The sequence below is a fragment of the Drosophila subobscura genome, chromosome dot, assembly GCF_008121235.1.
Source record: "Drosophila subobscura isolate 14011-0131.10 chromosome dot, UCBerk_Dsub_1.0, whole genome shotgun sequence".
NCBI lineage: Eukaryota > Metazoa > Arthropoda > Insecta > Diptera > Drosophilidae > Drosophila > Drosophila subobscura.
The window spans coordinates 430,366-442,982 of record NC_048535.1 but is presented as its reverse complement, the minus strand read 5'-3'; the positions used below and the strand labels follow the sequence as shown (position 1 = coordinate 442,982).

The 12,617-nt window shown below is 39.0% G+C and overlaps 2 protein-coding genes across 5 annotated transcripts in view; one reads left to right on the top strand and one right to left on the bottom strand.

Annotated features, from left to right (window-relative positions):
• LOC117902972 (eukaryotic translation initiation factor 4 gamma 3) overlaps positions 1 to 2,492 on the bottom strand; it is a 20,348-nt gene extending 17,856 nt beyond the window's left edge. Inside the window, exons 1-2 of one of the 4 annotated variants that reach the window (XM_034814631.1) lie at positions 2,326 to 2,492; positions 1,493 to 1,688 (exon numbers count right to left, since the gene is read on the bottom strand). In XM_034814631.1, the coding sequence (XP_034670522.1) occupies positions 1,493 to 1,570 (78 nt within the window). In that variant the 5' untranslated portion in view covers positions 1,571 to 1,688; positions 2,326 to 2,492. Of the gene's footprint in view, positions 1 to 1,492; positions 1,745 to 1,776; positions 1,801 to 2,325 lie in introns of those variants that run through there. The other 3 variants (XM_034814632.1, XM_034814630.1, XM_034814633.1) reach the window with 3 other exon arrangements.
• The window catches only part of LOC117902975 (metabotropic glutamate receptor), a 21,799-nt gene extending 9,182 nt beyond the window's left edge, over positions 1 to 12,617 (top strand). Inside the window, exons 3-12 of the mRNA XM_034814635.1 lie at positions 4,367 to 5,061; positions 5,132 to 5,600; positions 7,559 to 8,384; positions 8,449 to 8,992; positions 9,525 to 9,775; positions 9,897 to 10,003; positions 10,098 to 10,223; positions 10,277 to 10,796; positions 10,907 to 11,202; positions 11,918 to 12,617. Of these exons, the coding sequence (XP_034670526.1) occupies positions 7,679 to 8,384; positions 8,449 to 8,992; positions 9,525 to 9,775; positions 9,897 to 10,003; positions 10,098 to 10,223; positions 10,277 to 10,796; positions 10,907 to 11,202; positions 11,918 to 12,298 (2,931 nt within the window). The 5' untranslated portion in view covers positions 4,367 to 5,061; positions 5,132 to 5,600; positions 7,559 to 7,678 and the 3' untranslated portion in view covers positions 12,299 to 12,617. The remainder of the gene's footprint in view (positions 1 to 4,366; positions 5,062 to 5,131; positions 5,601 to 7,558; positions 8,385 to 8,448; positions 8,993 to 9,524; positions 9,776 to 9,896; positions 10,004 to 10,097; positions 10,224 to 10,276; positions 10,797 to 10,906; positions 11,203 to 11,917) is intronic.

Below are 12,617 nucleotides of genomic sequence, written 5' to 3'. Positions count from 1 at the left end.
AATGGTTTGCTTTGATGGCTTTAGTTGGAAATATTTGGAAGGAAAAGAAATTAATCCGGTATTTAGGCGGCAACAAAAATAGCAGCAATTTCGTAAAAGCTCAAATAACTTCAAATTTATCAGATATTTCCTAAATTTTTCAGTACTATAATTTACTTTAGTTGTATTCAAAGGTTAATAATTTGTTTTAAAGCTTTTGGCAGCAATAAAAAAGGCTCAGAATCCTTTCTTAAATGTAACCTTATTTTCGCGTCTTTACTGAGGGACTCATCTCAACAAATCCCTTTAGAGCTTTCTATCTGGTCTGTTTTGGCCTGATAAAAATACACAAATCAACGGCATTTTCTATTGCATTTAAGGCAGTATTAATGTTTTATTATATAATTTGTGTTAGTTGTGTTTTTCATTTGGTAGTCGTTTTAAATGAGATATACAGTTTTTGCAACAACAAAAAATTTGGCTCTCTCCGGATCACAGGATCTATATCCATATATATTTTGGCCAACTCCAGTGCTTTTTCTACCTTGTATTTACTTTTCCCCATGGGTTCTTTGCTAAACTGAATTTTTTCTCAGACTTCGTAAACTTAATTTATATTCTTTTAAACTAGATCTAGCTTTGCTTATCTTTGGAATTTTTTTAGGATCCTTTTTGAGCTCTGTGGCTGGCTTAAAAGGACACCTCTTGCTCTCAGGAACCAGCATATTCAACCGAAAAGTGGATATTGCGCCAATTCTTTTACGAGTTTCTTGTTGGTAACATGTTTTAAAGCATTAAACAATTATTTTAGATGAGGAACCTACTCACATACGGATAGCTCTCTTCTTTTGGAGTTAAAGTTTTGACGCTTTGGTTTTTTTTCTTCCCCAAAAGAGCTTTCGACGACCCGTAACAACTAATATTTTGTAGCTGTCTTTTATATCAATTAAAAACATAATATTTCACAAGGCTCGGAAAAGTACAAGTTTTTATAGAATATAAAATTTAGTGCAACTTTTGTTGTCTTTCTATTTCGCTTGTTTCGAAAAATTTCCTAAATTATTGAGAACAGCAAACATTTTGAGAGTAAGTAGACTTTTCTAAGATAGCTGACATTTCAACCTACTTTATATTACAGCAAAGTGCAAAAAATGTTGTATAGAACCTATTTTTTGACACAATAAAGACTGTTGTACCACACAGTGCTATTGTTTTCTCCGCAACTGTACATACATACATAAGCGTAGCTACAACTTCAAACTTTTCGTCGGACGTTCATTTATAGAAAAAACCCACAGTTGAGATAAGGTAAATAATATAAGTAACACAGAGTATTAATAAAGCTTATCCATTTTCAAGATTCAAATTGCGAATTTAGAAATATTGAGCCACGTTAACGTTATTTAAAGTAAATGTTGTATAAAAGCTGGAAATATAATTCTTTATCACCAGCCAGCGGTCTACATCTACTGCAGTAAAGTGTTTTTGTGGGTCCACTTAAGGTTTCACTTACCATATTTTGTGCTGAATGAGGCTGCATGGCTTTAGCTATATCGGATTGTGTTGATAAATTTGGCGTAGCTTGTTGCATTACGAACAATCCTATATGTATGAATGTATCTGAAATCGCCAAACGGTAAATCTAGCCGCTGTATTGACGATTTCTGTGGCGATCTCGGGCCCACTGCAATAGGTCGTCACACAACCATCTGACTCAGGCAGAATTATTTGTACATCAAATTAAAATTCGAGCAATCAATTTAATTGTTTTACACTGCTTAGCTGTGTCCTTCTTACCTGCAAATGGATCAAGATATTACTTCCAGAAATTTTTAATCTGCAAGATTAAACTAAAAAAAAAGACTATTTAAATATATGAGAACCAAGAGTTTAGAGATTTTTTTTTACATACGTACATGTGTACATATGTACACACATACATATCTATACGAAGGGCTTTACTTAAGCAAATTTTAAGTGTTCAAAAGTACATCCATATACGTAGATATATGCACAAATAGTTAACTTCACTAGAGTTCTTGTCTAAAATCTTTACAACGTTTTAGTTCTAAATATTGCCGACGTTGCCGTTTGGTGATGAGACGCACGGCGATGAGCAAGAATGAGAGCTGAACCTCTTACAAAGGCACCCTATTAAAAAAAACGCGTGCATCTGTCTTTATTAATATATTTAACTGTAAAAAGGAAAATATCTTTTAACAAAATGAACCGGATTAAGAGGAGGATTACATTAAGAGGATGTTTTTAAATACCCGAAAACGTCGACTTGGCTTAAATTGTCATGTAATTTTAGTTGGCAAGTCCTCGTCTTACCCTTTAATTTACCTGGCGCATATGCACGTTCCGTAACAAAGCAATTATTTACAATAAACAAAAGAGTCCACCCAAAGTGTATTATTGAACAGTAATAAACTAACTTCTATTTCTAGTTGTTTTTTTAATCCAAAATCTACTTTTTTTATAATTTCCACATGCAATGTGTTCTGTCAGTGTGACCGCGGATCTATCGATTACCTATACCACCTGACCCTTAGAAATATTCCGAAATATACCTTCATATTTTCAAAACATACCGAGAAAAACTTAGTTTTTTTAATAGTGTGCAGAGTTGCAGGTAATCGAGATATGTATATTTAAGCTATGACTCGTGATGGCGATGGGTACGACATGGGTACCTTTCAGGATAGTAACAGTATATTTTAGTATATTGCTTAAAGTTCAGTTCCCCCGGTGACCAGTATGACCAAAATGCATTCTCTATCTGTTAAAAAGTCAAATTTTGTTCAATGATCAATGCGGCAAAGTAGCTGCGATCAAAATCCGATCAAACCTGCGATGATTTAATCAAAAAACGAGAAGGGACGTGTGAGACGCTTCTTACGCGTCACAACTTTTATACCCGGCACTCAGTACTACATCTGCAACTTAGCGGTTATTTGTCAAATTTTACATTTTTTCTTCATCTGTCATCTACATCAACAACACTGCTCAAGCCAACACGCTCCTTTAGCTCGCCACCCTCCCCTATAGACACACACTGCAGAGTCATGGCAGAGGCATAGGCGGAGGCAGAGAAGTATCAGGGGCAGAGGCCATAAACAGCGCGAAGCAGAGTGTGAATGCTGCGGGACGGCGTGGGTTTGGCCACTGCAAATTAAATTCTTCATTGTGGCTATAATAATGATCCAATCGTATCCCAATTTGGTGATCTGATAGATATTGTCATTCCCTACGGAATGGCGTTTTTAGTTTTGGGGGGAGGTTTTCGCCCTTTTGCGGTGGCGGAAGGGGGCGTGGCTCATTTTTGAAATACACTTGTAACAGTGTGAGCATACATAAGTATGGATGCAAAATTTGGTGGCTCTAGCTCTTATAGTCTCTGAGTACTAGGCGCTCATCAGGACGGACAGACGGACAGACGGACAGACAGACAGACAGACAGACAGACATAGACTCGGCTATTGATGCTGATCAAGAATATATATACTTTATGGGGTCGGAAACGTTTCCTTCTGTGCGCTACATACAACTGTTATCCGCACAAATACAATATACCCTATTTACTCTTCGAGTACCGGGTATAACGAGAAGGGACGTGTGAGACGCTTCTTACGCGTCACAACTTTTTGAAATACACTGGTTTCAGTGTGAGCATACAGCAGTCTGGTGCCAAAATTTGGCAGACGGACGGACGGACAGACAGACATGGCTCAATCGACTCGGCTATTGATGCTGATCAAGAATATATATACTTTATGGGGTCGGGGACGTTTCCTTCTGTGCGTTACATACATTCTCTTTGTGCACAAATACAATATAACCTATTCACTCTTCGAGTACCGGGTATAAAAATGTTTTTGTTCAAAGAGAAGTCAGGAGTTTACCATTTGAGAGTGGATATAGAGGCCAACAATGCAGGGTAAAAGGACCTCAAATTAAATAAAAAAACGAGAAGGGACCGAGATACCCGGCACTCAGTACTACATCTGCACCTCAGCGGTTATTTGTCAAATTTTAAATTTTTTCTTCATCTGTCATCTACATCAACAACACTGCTCACGCCAAGTCGCTCCTTTAGCTCGACACCCTCCCCTAGAGAAAACAATAAGGTGCAAGTACACTGACTGAGTACCGGGTATAAAAGTTGTGACGCTTATAGTTTTTACTTATTTTGTGAGGTTTCGGTTTGCACTTGTATATAACTTAAGTATCTTACATAGCTTCTTAATATCTTAATATAGCTTCAAATGCAAAGATGAGGATTACTGTGCAGTATTTTTAACGACATTTTGACTTAAAAAATTGAAATGTCAAAACAAATTATGTACTTTATTTTTTTTTGTTGGTTAATTCTAATAATTTCGAGTTTCCTGAGTTTTTAATGTCAAAATTTCGTTAAAAATACCACACAATAATAATCATTTTTGCATTTGAACGCTTCATATTTCCGACATTAAGAATATACATATGTACACACATGTACATATGTATGTAGTTAATGCGGTTTCCTCCTGACGTTACACTCTACCACTTCGAACAAAGAACTAATACATCTGTACATATACATAAACTCTTAGACTACCAGTTATAATAATTAGAATACTGACACTACTTCCCTTAGAAATGTAGGTTGAAAGGCACAGAGTCAGTAAATCTTAAGGTGTGACTTACTGTAAGCTCGTTACTAAAAGACCAAGGGGATTTACTCTAAGTATTATCTGCTTATCCATATTAGTAAATTTACGTGGTAACATAAATTTAGCAAAGAAATTCCCTAATTCTAAGCATGGTACCCCACAAGAAGCGTATCATCTCGACAATACAACAACGAGGCTGGTGGAGCAGCAGATGTACAAGCATTGGCCCCAGGGCGGCATTCCTCTATGGCGGGGGAGATCTGCGGATATGCAATGTAAACAGTTAGATTTTTTTGCCCATCAAGCATAGTTATGAGATTCTAATGAATTTTGAACAGCGACTCGACTAAAATTCCGATCCAACAGCAGCAGCAGCAAGAACAGCAGGAGGAGCAATTGGACATGTGTGGGTTTTTAACACAAGGTAAGGGGATTATATCTTTTATTTTGTAGACATCACTCGCATAATATTTCCTGCCTCCATTTCTAAACAGTTTTACAATGAGAAAATTGAAGAGGAAACAACTGGGATTGATTTCAACTTTTACAATGCGTGCATGCTTTCAAGTACCATCAAAATACACATAAGCCAGGAGCTTTCGCTCAATTTCGGAATCTGTTAAAGAGAATGAATTTCACAGCGCGCAAAATCACAGTGTCACAACGGTCTCTTAAGGTACTGTTATTTTCAACATCAAAAAGAGAAGGCTGTTTTCTCTTAATGATGCTACTGACGGTGCTTTTGCTCCTGCTTAGAGAGTTGGGCTACTAGAAGGAAAAGAGGCCATGATGGTGTTGTAGATGTCTGCTGCTTCTACTGTTGTTCTTTTCCTTGGAACCAACGCTGCGGATGCTGCTTTGTTGGTTGTTGTTGTGCTGGTGCTGCTGGTCATACAAGAACTGATTTTGTTTTGGCTTATCATGTGTAAATCAGTTTAACTACTGGTAATGAAAAGAATAGAGGTACGCCTGGTTCGCTCTTAACGGCTGTTACAACTTAAGAAAAGTGAATGCTTAGTGTTTTGAATTAAATTGTGCCTCAAGTAATTAATTAAAATAGTGTTTTTTTCCGTATCGGTTGATAAAAAAATATGCACATAAGTATGCATGAATGTATGTACATTTATGCATACAGATACATATGTATAAAACATAATATTAATCTATTATATTCAAAAAGAGTTAAAAAGGATATTTTAATAGAGTTAGTCTCTTATCAGCTTAAGTCTAATAATATAATAGAAAGAAAAATTAATAATATAAAATATACATATGTATGTGCATATGTACATGGACTCATTCTTAGTTGGAGTGCCCAATTTTTTCAATAGGTTCCAATTTGCTGCGCATACGATACCTTTAACACCATGTACATACATATGTATGTATGTGTTTTAACGGATATTTGTTTGTATTAGTAGATGGGTGCTAGTGCTGTGCGGGTGTTTTTGCTAACAAATCTCATCTTGTCCATCCTCAATTGTACCATTCTTGCTGTTGTTGGTACTTCTTTAAGTTCTTGCATTCAAAGCTTTTCCTGGGTCGCCTTTTACACTTATACAAACACACACTTGGGGGTGTAAAAGGTGTCTCTTAGTTCTTGGCTCTCTTTCAATCAATCTGTTTTTGATTTTCCTCTCTTTATTTACTAAAGCAAGCATTTCCCGCTCTTCTTGGCCAAATTTACAAGCTCAAAAAGAAGCCTTCACTTTAACAGTGGCAAATGATGCATGATTATAATTACTTTTTATTGTATTTACATATTTACTTACACATGTACATATGTATATTTATGTAAAAATACTACCATCTAAACTCAGATGCAACTTTCTCCAATTGGTTTCCAACTAAGAAATTAAATTAAAACCCCTTTTTTAACCCAATTTTTTACATTGGTATTTTGATAAATATATTTAAAAAACGAGGAGGAACGTTGTGAGACGCTTCGTATGCATCTCAACTGTTATACCCGGTGCTCAGTCAGTATATGTATGTACATACGTATGTACATATGTATCAAACTAAGGTTACATGCATACACACTGCATGAGGCAGAGTGTGCGAACGAGAAAGAATGACAACAACAACAAAAAGTATCAGCAATGCTGCAGGACGGTGTGGGGACTATAATTATGATCTGATCTGATCTTAATTTGGAGATCAGATAGATGTGTCCATTCTCTACGGAACGGTTTAGTCCTTTTTAGTTTTCTATTCAAAATTTGTAGATGTTAGAGATATTCGCCCTTTGTGGGGGCTGGTCGAAAATTTGAAATATACTTGTAACATTGTGAGCATGGAAGGCTTGATGCAAAACTTGGTTGCTTTAGCTCTTATGATTTCTGTTTACTAGGCAGACGGACGGACAGACGAAAAGACGGACGGACAGACCGACGGACAGACAGGTAGACATGGCTATACCGACTCGGCTATTGATGCTGATCAAGAATATATATACTTTATGGGGTCAGAAACGTTTCCTTCTGTGCGTTACATACAACCGTTATTCGCACAAATACAATATACCCTATTTAATCTTCGATAACAGGGTATAAAAAACGAGGAGGAACGTTATGAGACGCGTCGTACATTTACATCACAAACCCCGTCCAGCAGCTTTTCTTGTTTTTTTCACATTCTCTCATTCACACTCTGCTTCTGCAGTGCGCGGCCTCTGCCTCTGCAGTGGCGTGTTGGCGTGAGAAGTGTTGTAGATGTAGATGACAGATGAAGAAAAAAAGTACAATTTGACAAAAAACCGCTAAGGTACAGGTGTAGTATTGAGTACCGGGTATAAAAGTTGTGTCGCGTAAGAAGCGTCTCACACGTCCCTTCTCGTTTTAATTGCCATTTTAAAAAATATGTACATGTTATCTATGTTCATAAATTGTATTACATTTTGGAGATATTTGTACTTTCAGCTATTTCTAATGGTAAAATCGATCGTTGGTTAGCCGCTATGGTAAACGATAGAGCTCAGGTGCATCATAGTTTTTAAAAGGAAACTAACATACACTCTCTGCAAAAGGTCATTTGTAAAGATGCGACAGGAAAAGAGTGTACTTGTTAAACGGACAAGTAATATAACTCTCGTTGTCTTGGTGATCTTGTCTTGGAGTCCAGTGGCACAGCTTAAGGGACCGAGCAGCACGCACGCCCAGGACACTGTGTCTGTTTCGCTGCCGGGAGACATTATACTTGGCGGTCTGTTCCCCGTTCATGAGAAGGGTGATGGTGCTCCATGTGGACCAAAAGTGTACAACAGGGGAGTGCAACGCCTGGAGGCTATGCTGTATGCAATAGATCGTGTAAACAATGATACCAACATACTTCCGGGTATAACCCTCGGGGTTCACATACTGGATACCTGCTCCAGAGACACCTATGCTCTGAACCAATCGCTGCAATTTGTGCGTGCTTCGCTTAACAACTTGGATACCTCTGTTTTTGAATGTTCAGACACATCTAGCCCGCATCTGAGAAAAAATGCCTCGTCGGGTCCCGTTTTTGGGGTAATTGGCGGCTCCTACAGCTCAGTGTCATTGCAAGTAGCCAATCTGCTGCGCCTTTTTCACATTCCCCAAATCTCGCCGGCATCAACCGCTAAAACGCTGTCAGACAAATCACGCTTCGATCTGTTTGCCCGAACTGTGCCCCCAGATACCTTTCAATCCGTCGCACTCGTTGATATAATCAAGAACTTTAATTGGTCCTATGTATCTACAATTCATTCAGAAGGCTCTTACGGTAACTGAAAAAATGCATCCGATAAAATTGCCTACCTCAAATTTTCGACTCTCGTTTTTCACAGGGGAATACGGTATAGAAGCGTTTCATAAGGAAGCAACTGAGCGGCACGTGTGCATAGCTGCTGCTGAAAAGGTACCAAGTGCTGCAGATGACAAAGTCTTCGACTCCATTATCAGTAAGCTGCAGAAAAAGCCGAACGCTCGCGGTGTTGTGCTTTTTACGCGGGCTGAAGATGCGCGCGGCATTTTGCAAGCAGCGAAGCGGGCCAAATTGACGCAGCAGTTTCATTGGATTGCTAGTGACGGTTGGGGAAAGCAGCAGAAGCTTTTGGAGGGTTTGGAGGAAATAGCAGAGGGTGCTATTACCGTAGAGCTGCAGTCGGAGATCATCGAGGACTTCGATCGCTATATGATGCAGCTCACACCAAGGACGAATCAACGCAATCCCTGGTTTGCTGAGTACTGGGAGGACACATTCAATTGTCTGTTGACACAAGCGACAGGTCTAAATGCACCCGGTATAAATGCAAGCGCTATGCAGACCCAGCCCGAAGCAAAGACGAAGCAATTTTGTGACGGAAGCTTGCGGCTGTCCGAGAAAGTTGGGTAAGTGGTCGATCCAGGTGACTTATAGTCCCAAATAGCAACATTAGCAACATCGATGGCGTGGAATCCATTTCTTGTTCAAAAGTTCTAGTGAGAAGTGCCATGGTATCATCAATGAGAGATAAAGAGAGAGACTCTATTCCTAACTATAGCATAATTCTTTTTCACGAGCTTCGAGTTACACATTTAATTATCGCCTGAGTATACTCCAGATATCTTAACAGACTTTCAAGTATTTTTCGAATTTGACAGAACTCCAGAGGATTTAAGATTCCAAGCTTTCAATCGTCCAGAAGTAAGCGGAATCATTTCCCACCAGGAGCAAATGATATACGAAACTTCAATATTCTCTTGGTCATTAGCCTGTGTATCTACAATCTCCACGGATACAGCTAAATAAATCAGAAACTGTAAAGCTTTTCGCATAGATTCATGGTTTTGAGCCAAAAGATCCGAAATTCGTGAAACTTCTTTATAATAAAGATTTTTGTGGTATTACCGATGTGTAAATCTGTTTAAAATTTCGTTTCAGATACGAGCAGGAGTCAAAGACGCAATTCGTTGTGGATGCAGTGTATGCATTTGCGTATGCACTGCATAATCTACATAACGACCGTTGTAATACACAAAATGATGAAAATACCGAACAGCAAAAGCATCAACACAGAGAAACTGTGTGGTATAGGAAGCCGATTGACAGTAAGTCCCAGGCATGTCCCGAAATGGCCAGCTATGACGGAAAGGATTTCTATAACAATTACCTGCTGAACGTGTCATTTATAGGTAGAGTCTTTTGTGTCGTATTTCTACTTGCGAACTTAAAATTTGATATTTTTTATAATTTACAACGAATCAAAAATATGCCCTTTTCCGTTTCCTTCAATATCTCATTACATCTGCGAAGATCTGGCAGGCAGCGAAGTGAAGTTTGATCGCCAAGGTGACGGACTGGCTAGATACGACATTTTAAATTATCAACGTCTTGAGAACTCTTCAGGATATCACTATAAGGTATCCATAGCCATTGATACGTGTCCTTCTTCCCATCATCTTGCTATTGGTTCCACCGCAATGATAAAATAATCAAAAATATGTAACATTGTAGGTTATCGGCAAATGGTTTAATAGTCTGCAACTGAATTCGCAAACAGTTGTATGGAATAAGGCGGCTGATCAACCAACCTCAGCCTGTTCCTTGCCATGTGAGGTTGGAATGATTAAAAAACAGCAGGTATGACCAACAATTTAACTTAGGCTTTCAAAATGTTGAAAATACATTTTTAGGGAGATACTTGTTGCTGGATATGCGACAGCTGCGAGTCATATGAGTACGTGTACGATGACTTTACATGCAAAGACTGCGGCCCAGGACTCTGGCCATACCCCGATAAACTTTCGTGCTTTCCTTTGGACATTCAGTACATGCGATGGAACTCCCTCTTCGCCCTCATTCCCATGGCCATTGCCATATTGGGAATTGCAGTTACCATCATTGTGATAGCTCTGTTTGCCAAAAATCACGATACGCCCCTGGTCAGGGCGTCAGGTCGGGAGCTTAGTTATACACTTCTCTTCGGTATTTTGGTGTGTTACTGCAACACCTTTGCTCTAATCGCAAAGCCAACAATTGGCTCTTGCGTTCTTCAGCGATTTGGTATTGGCGTTGGGTTTTCTATTATTTATAGCGCACTGCTAACAAAAACCAATCGTATTTCACGCATTTTCCACTCTGCTTCCAAGTCAGCCCAGCGCCTCAATTACATCAGTCCACAGTCACAGGTGGTCATAACGGCATCGTTAATAGGTAAGAAGCGTACATACACACACGTACATATGTACATACATACATATGTACTCGTATTTATAAACGCAGACGCTAAAACTATACAAATAATGTGATATTTTTGTGTGCAGCAATACAGATACTTATCACAATGATATGGATGGTAGTGGAGCCGCCTGGAACTCGCTTCTACTACCCAGACAGGACGGAGGTAATACTGAAATGCAAAATACAGGATATGTCCTTTCTATTTTCCCAGCTGTACAATATGATTCTGATAACAATCTGCACCGTGTATGCAATTAAAACCCGAAAAATACCCGAAAATTTCAACGAATCAAAGTTTATTGGATTCACCATGTATACCACTTGCATTATCTGGCTGGCCTTTGTTCCCATTTACTTCGGTACTGGAAACTCTTACGAGGTATGTATTTGCTAAGTCTGTGTCTGTCAGTCTGGCCCTCCGCCCGTCATGGGAGCGCCAAGATCTCAGAGACTGTAAGATCTAAATCAACCAAATTTTGGTATTAAGCCCTCTACGCCACCACACAGGACGGACAAATCTATGGCATCCGGGTATAATTGTAGTGACGCATTTGGACGCGACTCAGAATTTCCCTTCGCGTTTTGATTTTCATCTATGTACATATGTACATATTTTAACTCATGTGCGACAGTGCTTTCGTGCTTTGAAAGATAAATGGTTTTTTCGAATTTTACATTTTAAATTTTTTCTAAATCTGTCATCTTCATCTACATACATCACCTTTCACACCAAAACTTTAGCTTGCCCCCACCGACAGAGCCAAACACTGCATGAATCAGGGTGTGCGAGAGAGAGAGAATGAGCAGCTGCCGTGTTGCTGGAGGGGTGGAGGGTAGCCTCTGAAAATTAACTCTGTATGTACATATATACTTTATGGGGTCGGAAAAATTTGCTTCCGTGCTACACATATGAACATCTATTTTCGAGCACAAATTGAATATACCCCTTATATCCTTCGACTACCAGGTTTAAAAAGTGAACTGGGTGGGTACGCGAAAACCCATGTGTACAAAAATTTTCTTTACTCCATGAACACAAACACCAACAATACTAAATTAAAATCAAAGATGTGACATTCAATTTATTGTTTCAGATACAAATCACCACCTTGTGCATTTCTATAAGTCTTAGTGCTTCAGTGGCACTAGTATGTCTCTACTCACCAAAGGTATACATCCTCGTCTTCCATCCGGACAAAAACGTGCGCAAGTTGACAATGAATAGCACCGTATATAGACGATCGGCCGCAGCTGGGCACCCCAGCTGCTGTACCACTCCTGGAATACCAGCGCCATCGGCGTCGACAAGCGACCGGCCATCGCAAAAAAGCCCAAGGCAGGACCTGAACTTGGATCAAAGCCAAGGGGACACTGTTCACAGAGGCAGTGCCAACACCAGCCAAAATTACGATCCAGTTCCAGAACCCGGGGAATGCGACTATTCTGAGCCATCCTGTATCCGTGTTAAGGACTAAAACTCCAGTCGTGGATTCGTGGATTTATTTGATCGATTTATAAATAAAAATATCCATAATGATAGCCGAACTCAACAATTAAAATATACAGCTTTCGCTGGGAGAAATTTTAAAATTGGATTAGCTTTGAGTCTGCTACATCGATAAATAAGATTACTCGTGCATATGTTGTCAGAAATATCAAACCAAACACTGATGAGTGGGCCTAGTGACCCATGCAGCTAGTCAAACTAGTCAAACTACCAATGGAATGTAAGATTCTTGTTACCGCGGAACTTTTTTTAATTAAGTTTTTATAACCTATTATCTATTATTATTC